The sequence below is a fragment of the Clarias gariepinus genome, chromosome 20 (assembly GCF_024256425.1).
Source record: "Clarias gariepinus isolate MV-2021 ecotype Netherlands chromosome 20, CGAR_prim_01v2, whole genome shotgun sequence".
NCBI lineage: Eukaryota > Metazoa > Chordata > Actinopteri > Siluriformes > Clariidae > Clarias > Clarias gariepinus.
The window spans coordinates 24,190,774-24,210,176 of NC_071119.1; the positions used below are offsets into that span (position 1 = coordinate 24,190,774).

At 39.5% G+C, this 19,403-nt stretch overlaps 1 protein-coding gene across 19 annotated transcripts in view; it reads right to left on the minus strand.

The window, feature by feature from the left end:
* The window catches only part of LOC128508286 (neurexin-1a-like), a 359,836-nt gene that overhangs the window by 222,554 nt on the left and 117,879 nt on the right, over positions 1–19,403 (minus strand). For all 19 annotated transcript variants that reach the window (XM_053479541.1, XM_053479540.1, XM_053479548.1 and 16 more), the window contains 2 exons: positions 18,399–18,840; positions 5,396–5,779 (listed from right to left, as the gene is read on the minus strand). In XM_053479541.1, coding sequence (XP_053335516.1) covers positions 5,396–5,779; positions 18,399–18,840 — 826 coding nt within the window. The remainder of the gene's footprint in view (positions 1–5,395; positions 5,780–18,398; positions 18,841–19,403) is intronic.

Here is a 19,403-nt window from a genome sequence, read left to right on the forward strand (position 1 = left end):
CGCCGGTGCAGCGTTTTTATCCGTCTCTCCGACCGATGGGGATCCCGAAACGTCTGGCCTGTCAGGATCGTGCCATATGGGAGCTGACTAACCGTACCGAGGAAGGATGGTACCGTTTTGGAAAATCTTGCAAAGCGCTGCAAAACGAATAAATAAAATGATCCACAACAGTGTCGGATTTAATGAAAGAGGGTCAGATTTATTATATACAAAGAGTATCATGTTCATGTAGTGGTCCAGTGCTGTTCAAATTTTCCTCCAGGGGCACTGAAATGAATTTTTCATGCTTGTATGCGTAGCTTACTTCAAAAAAGTATCTTCGAGCATATTTCAAGGTTGGACTGTGCCAGGAGACTTTTGTGCCAGTAAAATCTCTGCTGTGAATCATGTTGCGGCCGAAGTGATAGAGCAAAAAAGTTTAGAAAATGAAGTATTCTTTTTAAAAGTGATTCATCGTATATACGTGTGGTGTGTGTGTGTGTGTGTGTGTGTGTGTGTGTGTGTGTGTGTGAAATCTAATGCATGAATTATTAAAACTGTAGAGATAGGTATCACTTTATATGTAATATGCAAATGATTTCAAAACAGGTTGCATAATTCATTCAAATCCAGCAAAGTGTTATTTTTTTATGTAGGGCTGTATTCGTATCTGACTTGAGATCATGGAGTCGGTGTTTAATACCAGACCAGTGCACAGGTTATGATCTCGGTGCATGAGTGAGGAGCAGCGCCGCTGTCTCACAGTGTTATGTAACCACAATGCATCATCCTGAATCGTAGGTTTTCCAAAAAAAAGTATGGAATGACACTTGAGGCTGATAATTAATAAATACATAAACGTAACTGTTAATTAATTAATGATTCGTGTCCCTTTAAATATTTAAAGCCTTACACGTATTATGTTGTGTGCCTAATTAATCGATGCGCTGGATCAAATGCTATTTTATAAAACGGAGAAAGAAATGGCCTTTAACTCAAAGCGTTCTTGAATGAAACCAGTAATATAATCTGATAATTAGTCCACATTAACAGTACATCTCTGAGTTCTGAACGCTTATTAGTGGTTTGCATGCATTAAAAAAAAAAACATTGCACTGACCCTGCACATTTTCATAACCTTGGTTTGGATGCTATTGAAAAAATAACCTTTTATCTCCCCTGTCTCTCCTGCTTTTACTAGAGAAAAATATTTCCGTGATAAAGCGACACATTTCCACACAGTGGATTTCAATCATTTAAATTCGAACCCCAGAAAATGGATTTAATCAGGTGCGTAACCCGACTCTGAATACACACAACTTTCCTGCTTAAGTATTGACCTAATATTTGAACTAAAATTGCGATTGATGAACACCTCTCCACAGTACAGTACAGTGCAAAAGTCTTGACACCCCCTTTCTTCGTCCATATTTTCTTTTAAAATGGCAGATTTTAAAGTATTTTTTAATGTAGTGTTGCAAATAATTCTCCATAGATTTTTCAGTCCTCTAAGAAGTTTCAGAGGAATTTTTGTCGTTTGTTAAGCCACACACTGACATATGAATCATTCAAACATAAGAAACGCATTGTCCAGTGATTAGTATACTGCTGATACTGAATGTTGAGTGGTTGGAACAGACGAGAGGGGAAATGAGGTCGCTGCTGAGGCTGTTACATTAATTTATTCATCATTTAATCTAATCTAATTTAATTTGATATGAAGAAATGAGCTGCGATGGATTGGCACCCCATCCAGAGTGTACCCCGCCTCATTCTCTAACTCTCCTGGGATAGGCTCTAGCCCACCTGTGACCCTGGATATAGGCAATGAGTCAGTGAGTAACAAGGGGGGAAAAATGAGAGAAATAAGGGCAGTCAAAACTTTTGCATAGCACTCTATATTATATCCTACAGATCAAACACAAAAGCAATACACACTAAACACACACAGAGATATATGCAAGCAAGGTGGCTTAGTGGTTAGCACTGTTGCTTTGCACCTCCAGGGTCCGGGTTCGATTCCTGCCTTAGGTCTGCGTGCATGGAGTGTGCTTGGTGGGTTTCCTCCCATAGTTCAAAGACATGCGGATTAGGTTAATTGGTGTTCCCAAATTTTGACCACAGGTTGTTAAATAGGAATAAATACAATGGTAAATCGCCACTGGCCTCCATGGACCACGGTTGGGTTACAGAGGTTCCTAGATGGATGGGAGAGAGATATATATAAAGAGAGAGAGATACTGGCAGTCTTTGGAGCGCCTCATGCTAAATAGCATCATCTCAATCAGTTCAGATGTTCAACACTCCCAAAGAAAAAAGACATCAATCATGGTGAGATCTGCACCAGAGCTCAAGTAAAACAAATGGCTTGGCAATTTAAACTCTCGCTCCCCCAGTACAAACAAATCAGAGGAGACGAAGCCGAACACAAAAGCAAATGAGAAAGCAGCAGCAGCGTGAGTCCGAGCCGAGCTACGCCTGCGAGGAGACGCAATTACAATAAACAACAACATCTGGCACTGTGCATACAGGCCAGGTTGGAAAGATATCGCCTCTCAGGCACACATCAGCCACGCGGGAAAGAGCTCTGTCTAATTACACTCCCAGGGACAACACACACACACACACACACACACACACACACACACAAAACATAGGAGACACTTGAAAAAAAACTCCCAATTAGCTTCACATTTTTCCACACATGTGAGCAGCACCATGACAGCAGGGTTAGCAGGTCAGAATTGTCTTCTTCTTTTTTTTTTAACATTAAAAAATTGGTGCTTAAAAAAAAAAAAAAAAATTGCTCGCTAACAAACCAGCTGCTATAAAGCTTAATGAGACGCTGTATGCACTTCATTTCAGGCAGTCACAATACACTTCACATGCACACACATACGTCTACAACTTATGTCCTCACATTGTCTTCTGCCTTTCTGGATATATAGTATGTACAGTATGAGGTAACACATATAGGCCCCGTCTTTTAACGTCCCATAGGAAGTCATGTTTAATCATGAACAAATCGCGCCTATTTGATACTAGAGTCTAAGAAGCGTAAATATAGGTCTAGATTAATATCTCGATGTGTTATCGATGCCATGGTTAGGAACTGAGATTGATTTAGATAGCACAGATTTAGAGCTGTGATTAAAAGTTTAACCGGTGTACATAGATATATCGATAAGAAATTAATGCAGAGCTGCCAGCCAAGCAGAACCAGGAATGTTCCCAGCCATATCATATAGCATAGTGGTTTTTTTTGTTTTTTTCAGTTTTAAATCTCACTTTCTGTAAATTTCAGCGTAACGATTAGATTCCCATCACAGGAAAAAACGGCACGTCCCGCCTCCGCACCCGGAACAGAAGGTTCCTGTCAGAAAGGCGTACACAGCCGTGCTCATGTTTGTTTTCTTGAAAGCAGTGTTTTGAACTCCCGGGCTCTATTTTCAGATCAGTAGCATCTGATGTTAATGCAGAATATAAACTGGACAAATGAGCATCGAATGACATATTGAGGATAAACTATTACAGCAAAAGAAATATTGGAACCGATATTTTTATTTCCCATTACAGAAATAAATGGTGGCACATTGGTGTTGTGGTAAGCACTGTCGCCTTGCACCTCTAGGGTCCGGGTTCAATTCTCTCCCCAGGGTCTGTGTGCATAGATTATCCTCCGGGTACTCGCGTTTCCTCCCACAGTACAAAAACATGCAGATTAGGCTAATTGGCGTTCCCAAATTTCCTGTTATATATGTGCACCCTGAGATGGATTGGCAACCTGTCCAGGGTGTACCCTGTTTCCTGGGATAGTCCCCTGCAACCTTGTATACAGGAAAAAGTACATATAGACGATGAGTGAGTGAGACTAAGATGATTACAGAAATAATCATTGTTATATATAAATAATTACAGATAAATTCTTATAACTATACAGTAAAACCATGGATTGCAAGAAACGCGGGTTGCGAGTGTTCCGCAAGACGAGCAAAGATTTTTTATATATTTTGACTTGAAAAACGAGCAAGCCTTGGTTTACGAGTGCCGAGTATGCTGTGGTATTGTGGGTAATCGTCTTACATTTAATTAGAATTTTCCTATAACTTTTAGTTGATCTGGATAAAGTTATTTACTAAAACAGTTCATATGCGTAGCCTTACCTTTCCCAAAACATGTGTAACACTACATACTGTACTATGTTTCCTCACTCTCAAAGATGTTTATAAAAGGTCCCGTGTTTTACCATCTCTTTAAACAGGTTAACACAGGCCTCAAAGCTCTCCTAAAGTATATGTGTCTTAATGCCCGGGCTAAAATACCCCTTAGATAATGCACCTGTTACAACTCAAACTCCCTGTTTTACTCCGAACATGCTGTTTCAGTGTGCATGTAAATGAGCTACTCCTGAGCCATGCCCCTCCAGGGAACAGCAGAGCTGCGAAACAAGCCTGGGGGGAGGGAGGGTGCGTATTTTATGAGGTCACATTAGGCAGGGAACAAGCTAATGGCTTGTTAAAGCCCTAGCTGATTAAAAATTGTAAAAAGGAAGTTTTTTTTTTTTTTGTATATTGGAAGAGATTTTGCATGATAGGTTTCCAGAAACTCTGTGAAATGAATACAGTATGTAACCTCATTCATACTGTAAATTAAATGGCACCCTAACATATTTGTAATTTACCAACTAATTTTTTTTTTTTCTTTTCAAAGCCTGCATGCAGTTCAACTTCAGAAAAAAGCCAGAAAGACTAATTTCAGTACAAAACTCCTCGCTGACTTAAAAAAAGCACTCGGGTGACCTACGCCCTTCATTAAGTTGCTTGCAATTCACAGAGATTCATCAATATTAGGAAACTTATTTGCATTTTGTAGCCAGAAGCATTGAAGAAAAAAAAAAAACGGTAATGTCTAAAAGTCTAAAATGTTTTCACTATAGTGTCCAACGACGTTCCAAGGATGGCATTTTACGTTTGCATGGTTCTGGTGATGAAACCTGAAATGTGAACACACTGTGCATGTCACCGAGCCACGATTTCATGTATTTGTAGTGACGTGTGATGAATTTTTTTTTATTATTCTGTGCAAACTCAGTAAAGTGACAAATTCAAACTAGTCTGAAGTTTCTTTAGGTCCCCACTCTCTTCTAATTTAGTTCCTACCTGCAATTAGTTCCCATTCACTCATCAATGCAAAAAAACAATAATTTAAATGGGATCTTTTTTCACAGCAAATCCTCTATGAAAAAAAAAATATATTATTAAGCAGTGTTTAAAAATAAATCACATTGCAGGCTACTAATGACAGGCCACGCCTACAAGCAGCGGGAATAGTGCTCCCTACATGCCCACAAGAAACAGGATACAAGTGCTAAATAAAGGGTATTTTAAATAAATAAATAAATAAATAAAACACCCACCTCTCTCACAGGAACGTCCCAGGAACCCGGTAGCGGCGCAGTCGCATACGTATCGATTCCATCCCTCTCTGCAGATGCCGGTGTTCTGACAGGGGTTGCTCAGGCACTGCTTGGGCGCTTCCTTGGAGCAGGACGGCTTCACCCCGGCCGCCTTCTGGACCTCGGCCATGCGCCGGACATCCTTGCTCTGGCCGTCGACGAACAGATCGCGTACGCAGCCCACGAAGCCATAATTCAGCAGCGCCGTCCACACCTCGGTGGGAAACACCAGACCTGCTCGGTTCTCGGGAAGCCCACCGAGGTACAGGTGATCATCCAGGTCGAGGATCTCGCTCTCACCCGGGGCCTGGTAGGGCGTGCGGATGGTGTTTACCGAGATCGTACCTGGGAAATGCAAATGAGTGGAAGTCAATATCAATCCATAACAAAAGAAACAGAAGGGGTGAAGGACATTTTTTTGTGTAGCAGAAGCAAGTTTGAAAATATCGGTGAACTTAATAGGGAAGTCAATGCAGACAAAAATATATTTAATTAGTGTTTTGAGTCGATGCAGAGTCACTCGGTTGTATTGACTAAACACTGTGGCATGTTTTTCTTAATTATAAATGAGCATTTTGTATTGAACCGCAGTGGCGTGAAGTGGGAGTAATTTGCTGTCTTCTGCCGACATGCTCTGAATCGTTCTTTATTTCCACGGCTGGTGCAATAAAAAGCCCAGAATGCTGTCGAGAATCCATTATTTCACCAAAACTTGACTCGTTGTTCTTTTAGAAGCATTCCTAACTGACAACTTGAATTTCACATGTGGAATTTGCACATTTTACACATAATGCGTTTCGGTTTATTTTTTCCAGATGTGATTTTTTAACATAATTTGTATAATTCTAAATTCTAAGTAACGTTTCACATATGATTTGGTCATGTACAGTCATACGTTTTACAATTTATACATGTTTACTGTTTTTGTTTTTTTACATGGTTAAAGTAGACACTGCTGTGAAAAAGTATTTGCCCCCTCTTAAATATTTTTTTTGTTCTTGCATATTTGTCACATTTACAATGATTCCAATTTTTTTTTATATATTTATATATATATTACACTTTGTATTACCTCTGGTTAATTAGAGTTTGTTTTATAATTTAATCAAATACTTTTTTACATTGGGTCAGGTGGATTTGGACAGCTTTTTTTCCCCTTAATGAATGAAATCATGATTTAAAAATTGAATTTTTTATTTACTGTATTCGGGGTATTTTTTTTTTTTTTATTGTTTTATGAGCTGAATAATTTAAGTGCAACAGATATGCAACAGCAACAATATTAAAAAATACTTTTTCGCAACACTGTACTTTAAAGGTCCCGTATTTTATCATTTCGCCAACAAGTCTCAGAGCTCCTCTAAAGTGTATGAGTTAAGACTCCAGAATGAGTTAAACCCACCAGAGCAGGGTTTCCTTTATATGAGGTCACATTATAAGGAAAATCTAATTGGCTTCTTTATTTTTCTCCCTTTTTTCTGTTTGTACGCCACACACTGAAGACCCATTTAAGTGTAAAAATTAACTAAGCATTGGCTTTTGAATAAAAAGTCCAGTTAAAATTTTTTCCAGATTTCGGTCACCTGACCACCACACCCGTGTCACATGATTATTTGCACTCGATTCTATTCATTAGGACTATTACATTAATGCGAGTCATGCTATATCAGGAACGTTCAGCTTCACATTCACAGTTGTTGTGGTTAGTATAAGTGTATATTTTCATATGTGACATTTTCGCTGAAAAACCATCTCTTTTGTTTCTGTCCATTTGCTTAGCTGTGTATATTTGCACACGTCCTGTTCTTTCACAAATTTTCTGGTCGCAGTAAACACTCAGGGACATGACAGGACTGTAAAGTGAAGCAAAGGGGAAGCTCAGGGTCAGGATCTCACCTCGAGGTTCACTCGGGTATGACGGATCGTTTAGCTCGACTCTCTAGCTGTTGTGGATCTTTAGTTAATAGCCTGCAGTAATGTTGCAACCGCAGCTGGTGATCTATTGCGCAGATACACTGAGACAGTGAGACACTGGGCTGTCTTTACAGGGACGAAGAGTGAAGAGGGGAAAATCACAGGCACTTCCACGTAGGCTGAAAGGCATGCTATTGTCATAGCGATGTGTCGAGGTGCACTTATATTCAAGTGGCTTTGAAGTAGAATAAATCGTCTCCAAGGACTGACAGTTACACACACACACACACACACACACACACACACATATACACACACACCACTTCATACATTTTGCTAGACAGGTTCAAATTTTGTAAATTTTAATGGTGGATTTTAATATATGAATAATAAATAAATAAATAAACTAAGTAAATAAAATGAGGGAAAAAATGTCAGTTAAAAAAAAAAAAAAAAAACTCAGCCAGACAATTTCTAAAATCATTATTTTAAAATCTATTAACTGCTTGTTTTATTTATTTTTTAACCATAATTGTATTTGTTAAAGTTGTGTTTGTTGAAATTGTGTAGGGTTTTTTTTTTATACGTTTATAATTTTTTGACAAATCTGGTCTTTTCTATTATGATTTCTAACCTGCATTTATTCTCGTCTATGATTGCATATATCTTCACTGCATATGAAATCTGTTAGTCTTGAACTGTAATTGATTTTCACTCAGATTAGCATAGCCTAGCTAATGCTAATATTTATTAATTAAGGCAAATGTTGATAAGAGTAAAAGTGTGGTATACATAAGTATAGTGCAGTAGTATAGTTAAAAAAAGTGTAGTTATAGAGCCGTGTAGTGTAGATGTGTAGTTATAGAGCCGTGTAGTGTAGACGTGTAGTTATAGAGCCGTGTGGTGTAGACGTGTAGTTATAGAGCCGTGTGGTGTAGACGTGTAGTTATAGAGCCGTGTGGTGTAGAAGTGTAGTTATAGAGCCGTGTGGTGTAGACGTGTAGTTATAGAGCCGTGTGGTGTAGACGTGTAGTTATAGAGCCGTGTGGTGTAGACGTGTAGTTATAGAGCCGTGTGGTGTAGACGTGTAGTTATAGAGCCGTGTGGTGTAGACGTGTAGTTATAGAGCCGTGTGGTGTAGACGTGTAGTTATAGAGCCGTGTAGTGTAGAAGTGTAGTTATAGAGCCGTGTAGTGTAGAAGTGTAGTTATAGAGCCGTGTGGTGTAGAAGTGTAGTTATAGAGCCGTGTAGTGTAGAAGTGTAGTTATAGAGCCGTGTAGTGTAGAAGTGTAGTTATAGAGCCGTGTAGTGTAGAAGTGTAGTTATAGAGCCGTGTGGTGTAGATGTGTAGTTATAGAGCCATGTGGTGTAGATGTGTAGTTATAGAGCCGTGTGGTGTAGAAGTGTAGTTATAGAGCCGTGTGGTGTAGACGTGTAGTTATAGAGCCGTGTAGTGTAGACGTGTAGTTATAGAGCCGTGTAGTGTAGAAGTGTAGTTATAGAGCCGTGTAGTGTAGACGTGTAGTTATAGAGCCGTGTGGTGTAGACGTGTAGTTATAGAGCCGTGTAGTGTAGAAGTGTAGTTATAGAGCCGTGTAGTGTAGAAGTGTAGTTATAGAGCCGTGTGGTGTAGATGTGTAGTTATAGAGCCATGTGGTGTAGATGTGTAGTTATAGAGCCGTGTGGTGTAGAAGTGTAGTTATAGAGCCGTGTGGTGTAGACGTGTAGTTATAGAGCCGTGTAGTGTAGAAGTGTAGTTATAGAGCCGTGTAGTGTAGAAGTGTAGTTATAGAGCCGTGTGGTGTAGACGTGTAGTTATAGAGCCGTGTGGTGTAGAAGTGTAGTTATAGAGCCGTGTAGTGTAGACGTGTAGTTATAGAGCCGTGTGGTGTAGACGTGTAGTTATAGAGCCGTGAAGTGTAGAAGTGTAGTTATAGAGCCGTGTAGTGTAGAAGTGTAGTTATAGAGCCGTGTGGTGTAGACGTGCAGTTATAGAGCCGTGTGGTGTAGAAGTGTAGTTATAGAGCCGTGTGGTGTAGAAGTGTAGTTATAGAGCCGTGTGGTGTAGAAGTGTAGTTATAGAGCCGTGTAGTGTAGAAGTGTAGTTATAGAGCCGTGTGGTGTAGACGTGTAGTTATAGAGCCGTGTAGTGTAGAAGTGTAGTTATAGAGCCGTGTAGTGTAGAAGTGTAGTTATAGAGCCGTGTGGTGTAGACGTGTAGTTATAGAGCCGTGTGGTGTAGAAGTGTAGTTATAGAGCCGTGTGGTGTAGACGTGTAGTTATAGAGCCGTGTGGTGTAGACGTGTAGTTATAGAGCCGTGTGGTGTAGACGTGTAGTTATAGAGCCGTGTAGTGTAGACGTGTAGTTATAGAACTGTGTAGTGTAGAAGTGTAGTTATAGAGCCGTGTGGTGTAGACGTGTAGTTATAGAGCCGTGTAGTGTAGAAGTGTAGTTATAGAGCCGTGTGGTGTTGAAGTGCAGTTAGAGAGCCATGTGGTGTAGAAGTGCAGTTATAGAGTCGTGTAGTTATGAAGCTATGTGATATAAAAGTGTAGTTATAAAACTGTTCAGTGTTGAAGTGTACTTTATATAGTTTTTACAACGTGTAAACATCTGGATGTCACCACCCCCTTTAGCCTGCCATTGAACCTGGCCAGAGTGCGCACAGCTGGAGGTATTTGACAGTGTCCGGCTCTTGGCAGGAGCTCCGTGTCCGTAACCAGTCACGTCCTCCCCAGGCAGCAGCTAACGAGCTCACTCTATCAACCTCATTACTGAGAAATGTTCTCACACTCTGGTTTGGGCTCTAAGGACTTGCACAATGCAGAGGGTGCACATTTAAGATCCCTCATTCTCAAACACGGCTACGAGGAGAGACTATTCATCTCTGCCACTAGAAACAATCTGCAGTTCCAGCCTGTTTCTGAAAACCAATAGATAGCGGATAGGCAGCGAAACCGGACAGAATAATTTACTGAAACAATCGGCTGAAATCTAGAGGCAGAAAAACGCAGGGCGCAGATGAGCATATACAGAATACTCATACAGAAGGATAGGAGATATGGCAATTAAGTAAGTAAAATATAAGGTAATTTGGGGGAAGATGTCATAGCTAAGCGAAATATTCAAGAATTCTAAACAACCCACCATATTGCAAACACCAAATTTGAATGTCATTGAATAGGCCATACCAAATCTGGCATCTTCCCTGAGGAAGGGGCCTGATCAATTAGGGTAAATGTGTCCCGTGTGTCTCTTTGGGATGCGCCTGGTGTCTGGGACGGTTTCACTCTACCATGAAGACAGTTCTGGCCTCGACTGATGTTGACAGCTGTTTTTCCGAGGACTTGACGTGGTCGCAGTTCCTCGATAGTTTGAGATTGAAAGTTCCTACAAGTCTACCCGAGTCTCCAATAAATACCTGGACTCCATATTAACATCAATTAACATCAACTGTTATGCTGAAGTGGCTGCCACCTAACACACTGTATAAATGCTGATTAATTCCTGCTCTCTGTTTCACCCAGATGAGGATGGGTTCCCTGCTGCATCTGGTTCCTCTCAAGGTTTCTTCCTATTACCATCTCAGGGAGTTTTTCCTTGCCACTGTCGCCCTCGGCTTGCTCACCAGGGACAAACTGACCATTTTGATTCATACACATTCACATTTCATACAAACTTAAATTTTTTTGATTGTGTAAAGCTGTTTCGTGACAGTGACAATTGTTAAAAGAGCTATACAAATAAAATAAAATTGAATTGAATATAATGTTTAATCGCAGCAAGCTGCAGCCAAATTAAAGGGTTATTTTGTACAGTTTGGGTTTAAAGTTAGGCCTGGTTAAAGTTTAGGGCACGAAAATTATCATGCCATCTTACCCCAGTACCTTGGGTAAGAGGCTATTCGCATCTCCAAAGCCTAATGCTCACTAAGGCATAATGACCGATATACAGTAGCTGCACAAGAGCATGGTTTTGCCTGTAATTTCAACAATTCCTTAGCAACAAAAATTGGTGTTGCCATCTAGCAATTAACTTGAACTATAACCGCATGTGGCATCATTAATTTATAAAGAAAAATATTAAACATATTTCTGTTATTAAGTTATTTGAGGTTAGATCAGGTTGTATTGTTAATTTAATGTGCGATATGCAGTAAAATACGGTTTTGGACAAACATCCTCCATTAGCTGTAAGAAATATGTTTTTGATGTTGTAAGTGAAATCTGAAAGATTTCCTCCACTATGATTAACTTTTCAAACATATATATGAGAGATAAACAGGGTTAGTGGCATCATTTGGTGCATTTCAGATATGCTCGATTAGATGTGTGACTCAGAGGCCATCCTGCAGTCCCTTGCTAAGCGAGAGAGTGTGGCGAGCCGCCAGTGCCTAGCGCAGAGACTTCTCCTTGCCCGAAACAAAACCACACACGCATTCCAGGCTTGACATAACTGGATTTTACTAATACTGCCTGAGTCGAGACGGCGGATTCGGCTAGCTTGGATGCTAAGTAGAAAGGGAGAGAGATGAAAGCGGGTGGTTTATGGGCGAGAAGTGAAGCTCACGCCAGTTAGTGCTGCTTTTATCTCCAGAATTTGTTTGGTTTTATATCAGCTTAGTTGGCGTGTTTGTTTCTGCGTTCCATTTGTGTCAATGCTCTTTTCTGTCTTTCTTTTACATCTATCTTACCTCCATTTGTTTCAATGTCATTTTTTCTAACTTTTTTTGTTGTTTTTTGTCCTGAACGGATATTGACAATTTCTCGAAACAATTCCTCGAAACTGAGGGTGAATCAACTGTTTGGCTCTTCACATCACCTCTAATGGCACATCGCTCAACTCTCACAAAAAAAAATGCAGAGCAGTTTAAAAAAAAAAAACTCTAGAGACTGAACACAACAGTGGTGTCCTGTGGTTTTACAATACCTAAAAGAAAGAAAAGAAACAAAGAAAGTAGTTGTCTGAAAGCCTTCCACACATATTTTTTTAAATTAGTACAGTAGTAGCGCAAGTACTTATAGTACTGGTAATAGTAAGAATAATGGTAGTAGTCATAGTATTAGTAACAGTAGCTGTAGTAGTACTATTTGTGGTATAAGTCATAGTAATAACAGTATTAGTAGTGTAGTACTATTTGTAGTATAAGTCATAGTAATAGCAGTATTAGTAGTATAGTAGTATTTGTAGTATAAGTCATAGTAATAGCAGTATTAGTAGTATAGTAGTATTTGCAGTATAAGTCAGAGTAATAGCAGTATTAGTAGTATAGTAGTATTTGTAGTATAAGTCGTAGTAATAGCAGTTTTAGTAGTATAGTACTATTTGTAGTATAAGTCATAGTATTAGCAGTATTAGTAGTATAGTACTATTTGTAGTATAAGTCATAGTAATAATAGCAGTATTAGTAGTATAGTAGTATTCGTAGTATAAGTCATAGTAATAGCAGTATTGGTAGTATAGTACTATTTGTACTATAAGTCGTAGTAATAGCAGTTTTAGTAGTATAGTACTATTTGTAGTATAAGTCATAGTAATAGCAGTATTAGTAGTATAGTAGTATTTGTAGTATAAGTCATAGTAATAGCAGTATTAGTAGTATAGTAGTATTTGTAGTATAAGTCATAGTAATAGCAGTTTTTGTAGTATAGTACTATTTGTAGTATAAGTCATAGTAATAGCAGTATTAGTAGTATAGTTTATTTGTAGTATAAGTCATAGTAATAGCAGTTTTAGTAGTATAGTAGTATTTGTAGTATAAGTCATATTAATAGCAGTATTAGTAGTATAGTAGTATTTGTAGTATAAGTCATAGTAATAGCAGTTTTAGTAGTATAGTACTATTTGTAGTATAAGTCATAGTAATAGCAGTATTAGTAGTATAGTAGTATTTGAAGTATAAGTCATAGTAATAGCAGTTTAGTAGTATAGTTAACAACTGTGAGCACCTGTAACCAAGCATAAGCAATTTCCCTCTGGGATTAATAAAGTTATTTGAATCTTGAATCTTGAATCTAGTACTATTTGTAGTATAAGTCATAGTAATAGCAGTTTTAGTAGTATAGTAGTATTTGTAGTATAAGTCATAGTAATAGCAGTTTTAGTAGTATAGTAGTATTTGTAGTATAAGTCATAGTAATAGCAGTTTTAGTAATATAGTAGTATTTGTAGTATAAGTCATAGTAGTAGCAGTTTTGGTAGTATCAGTTGTAGTAGTAATATGAATATTAGTACCATTAGTTGTAGCGGTACTATTAACAACTGTAGTACAGCAGTACAAGTAATGGTATTAGTGTTTGTAGTATCATTAGCATTAATAACACTATTAGTAGTTGCAGTAGTCATATTAGTAATGTAGTAATAGTAAATATTGTAGGCATAGTAGTAGTATTCGTCGTTGTAGTAGTAGTGTTAGTAGCATTAGTAGCTGTAGTAATACTGTAGTAACAGTACTAATACTAGAGTTTATTGTGGAAGTAATAGTATTTTTATTAATAGTAGTATTGTTGGTAGTAAGAGTACAGTAGTGGTAGTAATAGTAGAAATAGCAGCAGCAGTAGTGGTAGTTTGGTAAATTACTTGGGGTGTTTAAGTTACACGGGGATTTTTTTCATTGTGCAGAATAACAAAACACAGTTCTAAGAGTAAAAACTCACTTTAATTTCTCTATATAATCTTTTGCTACACTGATGCACTTATCCCAGTGCTTGGATACCGTTAAGGTAGAAAGTTCTCTCAGTACGGCATAGTCATGATCGGATTCTTATCTGAAACGCCAGCCTCCCAGGAACTCCTTTAATGGCCCAAAAATGTGAAAATGGCTTGGAGGTCAGGACTGTAAGCTGAATGTTAACGTAAATGACTGCTCTGAGTCACCTCAGTTATTCACGGATGTACAGCCTTCTTTAAAACATTTGTACCATTCTAAATGTTTAACTGTGGCTAAGAGTCTCGTCACCGTACTCTGCTTGAAGTCTCCTGTTAAAGTCACATGCTTTCACCCCTTCATTCACCAGAAATTTCATCACATATAGAGTCCCGGTTTGACTTGATCACCCCTGTGGGTTTCCACACCTCCCTTGCCTTTTATGTGTTTAAGTCTCTCAACAGCCTTTGTTCTGCAGCTATACCGAGGGGATTCTTAAGCCATGTGACAGAGAGATGAAAAACCCAATGCAACACACACTCTGAGACTCCTACGCTCCTGGGACGGCTGGTTTAAATGTTACTTTTATCTGATGCATTATTAATCAAAAGAGAAAGATCCCAGAGCAAACAGTGAAAGGTTCTCACACAACAAGCTGAGACATGGGTAATATCAACACACACTGAAGTAGAGCTAAGCCAAAGACATTATGCTAAAGTCAGTCCACTTGGTGGCCGTCTCGGAGACGCCGCGTGCGGTCATAAAATACCGGGGATTTATTTCCTCAAATAGGGAGAAAAAACAATAGTTTGACCAGAAATTGAAAGAGAAGAAGCTGGGTTTGACTCAATCTGCCAAAAGTTGTGTAAATATTATGTGGCTTTTGGAAAGTTACTCATATTCAAGTCTCATAAATGTTGTGACAGATTTCTTTTCTTCGCTACTGGCATAATAAAAAGTAAGAGACACTTAAAAATGTAAAACATGAAATACTTATAATAAATAACAAAAATATTCTATTCATGTACGTAATGTTAGCCTCAAATGGTGTCCAGTATGTCGTCATATATTGTGGGAACAAGAAAATGTATTATAGGGATAAAAATAATTGATAAAAATCTCCTTTAGAGTCTATACACGCTGCGTACACACCTTTCGACCTGACACGTTTCTATGTTTCCCTTCCTTTGGGACAATAACGAGTAAATTATGCAGATGGTGTTCTTCCCAACCGCTCTCGACGTCTCCGATTTGATAAAGCATGATAAATGGAACTATTCATAACATTCAGAGGGACGACCAGGGATGAACATGACAAATCGCCTGTGCTGTGTGTGAGTTCATGCCGTCGGGAGCTTCGCCGCGTTATAAAGGGTGGGAGCTATGAAACTGGGTGCGCCTCCGATGCCTGGGCTGCTTATTGAATTGTTTCAATATTGGCGCCGATGACTGTGGATGTTAGTCGAGCATTCTGTGATCCGGCCGTATCCTATCGGGCGTCTACCGAGCCGGCGAGTTCCAGCGTGGGCGAAGCGCACACCCGGGTCACAGATTTGAGGCGGGAGGGAAAAAAAGAAAGGGGGAAGAAAAAAAAAACACAGCCGATTGCATTATCCTGCATCTCAGTCGGCACGGTAACAGGCTCGGTCCTCGGAGGAAATCGTCTCTCGTTTCCATAGCAACGCAAGGCAGGAAGAGAAAGAGAGAAAGAGAGAGGAAGAGGAAAGGGCGGAGGGAAAGAAGTCGGACAAAATGGACGAGATGTGGAACGAGATAGGGGGATTGGTAAAACGAGGAGGTGGAACAAAATAGATTTGGAGTGCGAGGGGATCAGCGATGTCGGTCAGAATGCACAGCGCTCGCCTTTAATCGCATGATACTACCACGGCCACTGAAACAGTATTTATTTAATCTTAATGTGCAATAGAACCACAAAGCTTCAGGGGGATTCAGGGTCCGGTACGGGAGGACATGCTCACGCTTTCGCATGTGAATTGTTAGCTCTAGAGGGTTTGGACTTTTATGATCAGATATTCGGGTTTAGAGAACGTCAGAGATGGTTTGATTAGGGAGAGAGTGAGAGTGACAACTTAGATTCTCTTCCTGTAAGCATTTGGAAAAGGATACTGTTTCATTGAAGGGCTTTAACTCTACTGCGTTTCAAGGACAGGCTGTGTGTAACACAATTAAAACTCAAAACGCACTTTAAGATGCCTGGCAAAGCAGTTTATGTTAACTTTCACTGATTAACTATCAAGTCATTATGTTGTGCTGTTACATTATTAGTGCTGCTGATTTATAAATGAGGCGGTGGTGGCTCAGCATGTTAAGGCTCTGAGTTACTCGTCGGAGGGTCGACGGTTCGAGCCCTGGCTCCACCAGGTTGCCGCTGTTGGGCCCTTGAGCGAGGCCCTCAACCTGTCTGCTCCAGGGGCGCTGTATAATGGCTGACCCTGCGCTCTGACACCAGCCTGCTAACAAAAAATTAAAATAAAGCCTAGACATGCGAAGAATAAAGAATTTCACAGTATAGTAATGTATATGTGATGAATAAAGGCTGAACTTAATTGAGCCTGATTAAGTGACAGCAAAATGTTATCCCTTGCCGGAACTGTTCCTCGTGTTTAAAGTCAGGACCAACATCTAGTTGGTTAATTAACTCGACGGTGTCATTTATATACACTTACTGTCAGTTATATGATTTAAAGCTAACAAATTGGGGTTCACATTAGTGTGTCTCCTTAATTATAAACGTACACAAACTCCAAAGCAAGGAGTAAGATGTGTCAAGTCAAGCGAATAATTGATGCATAAATTTGTTTGTGTCCAACTTGGTGAATGTGTTGCATTAATTAATACATAATTAAGAGTATTGTTATAAACAAAGGGAATTAGGTGTCAAAACTGGATTGAAGGGTTTGATCATTTTATTCATCAAATACTGTATATAAGATGGTACAGTGGATAAGAGAACTATTTTTTTTTTTTGTATCTTCAAAAAAAATGCACATTGCCAAACAGTAGTTTTTAAGAATTCAGTTTCTATAAAGTAATCCTAAGTAAAAAATAAAAAGCAAAAAAAAAAATGTACAGTATACAATATTCAGGAAACGATCCACAAAGTGTTCGTCTCGCGTTTCTGCTCCATTATGAAGGATATCAAGCTTATCCGGGCAAAAGCAGCCATTAAGCTTGTCATTAACTCTGTCCTCGTTCACCTCTTACAAACCCAGACCTCGGACTCGTTAGCCTTAAAACCACTTTAACACTCAAAGACAAGTGAAAAAGGGTGGAATTTTTACAAGCGTAGCAGCGGTTTTGCCGACACTCGGGTCCTCACTCTGCATGTGGCTATAGGGGTAATGAAATGACTAACGTGATTTCCTGCTCTTGAGATGCAGTGGGAAACAGAAGCCGGTTGGTGAGGGTGAATCTAATTTGCAGTGTGACATTGTGAGGCCATGGCCATGAGCACATGCTAACAAATTGTTGCTTAGATAAGCAAATCAACACGGAGCTCGGTGCCAGGGAACCAGGACATGGAGGACGCGCGGTGGGAGAGAGGAGCTGATCCGCCTGTGCTCTAGACACACTTTGGGACTGATGATCCCTAACGTGGCCATCAGGAAACTCGAGAAAAAAAACAAGGAAGTCTTTAAACCACAGAGATAAAGTCAGATGCAGGGGACCTGCTTAGGGTCATTAAAGATGAAAAGGTGCAGAGGGACAAATGAGCGTAAAACCTCTGAGTCTGAAACGAGTTCCACGAAAACCTGCCCGAGTCGCGGATGGTTAGGCTGATGGCTGAAAGCAGCGGCAGCTCTCTTGTGCTTCGTATTATACAAATGCTAGATATTTTCCCCAGGAGCATAAAAAGATAACACAAAAATGACTCAAATCATCCCGGATTATCAACAGTTTACTTAAATCTCCATGGCACTTTGTCATCTACGAAGATAAAAGGATAATCGCTTCAAAAAAAAAAGAAAGAAAGAAGTAGAAAAAAAAGGAAAAGAAAGGATGAATAATAAAGGCTGCTACTTGGGTGTGTGTTTCATCATGTTTCAAAAAACATCTTAGGGAGGAAAAAGGAACGGGGAAAATGATGAGAATTGAAAGAAGATAAGGTCCTTTTTTGTTGCAATGTTCAGGAAAGCGGGGACAAAGACTTCCTGTCACACTGTTATGGGAAAATAATTAACAACGCGATTTTATGATGAAGCTGAGTGACCTTAACCTATCCCGAACTTTTTTTCATCTAACAGCATGCTCTGAAGTGTTTATTTTGGTTATTTATATAAGAAATGAAATTACACGCTCCTTCCATTCCTAGTTACATTATCAGTAATGTTGCAGTATTAATCTATTAGTGTTCTTTGGTAAAACAAGGAAGTCATCTTACCTGATCTTCCATCCCTCTGGAAGTCGACATGGTACCACTCCCCATCGTTCACCTTTTTGTTAACCGCTCGTGTTTTGGTGGTGCCCGAGCCCATGTCCAATAGCAGGTACAAATGACCGTCCAGCATCTCGATAGCAAAGAAGTCCACCTTAAGAGTGATGGGACTCTTTGCCTCCTTGGTCTGTTGTTTCGGCCTGCCGTGGCTGAACAGAAGAAGCCCGTTGGGTTCAGTAGTGCGGAAGTCAAAGGATATAGAGCCGGTCTTCTTAGCATTCCACTTATGTAATGTGATAAAGGATTCTGGTGTTTCGAAGGTGATTGGATCTAGAGTGGCTACATTTTCGCATTTGAAGGCCACCACACCATGAATCTTCATCTTGTGGTCACCCTGCAACGCCAGCTTGGAGAGCTCCAGCCGAACATCATTGTTTTTATAAACCACCTTAGAAACAGAAATAGGAGAGTGAGAAAAAGGCAAGAGGGAAAAAACATACATAAGATGTTTGTTTACATCATATGACAAACCTTTATCTTATCCTAAAAGTTGTGTTTGCAGAACTTTGGTATGTATTGCAACGGTATACAAACCAGGTACACCTTGATGCATCTTTCATTTATATTGTGGTCTCGTTTTAGGATGTCTTCTAGGGTCACCATCAAATGATATGAGAGTAACAAAATTTTAGAGTATACAGCTTTATCTCCAGAGTGCTTATGTTTCTTATCCATTAGCAATGAACATCTCACAAATGTTACACTGGATGCGTTCAGGTCTGCGAGTGAGGGACCTACTGTCACTCTCCAGTAGCACAAACAGTCTCTGGAAAGTCATTTTTGTGCTCTCTCACACACACTTGAGCTCCTGAGACCTCAGCAATCTAGTTGCACTGGGGTGAACTTGAGCTGAACACCATTATCCAAGAGCAGCATTAGGAGCAAGCGTGTGACCTTGAAAAAAAAAAACTTATGTGTGAGGACGAGCACCATTCAATCTAACAAGTGCAT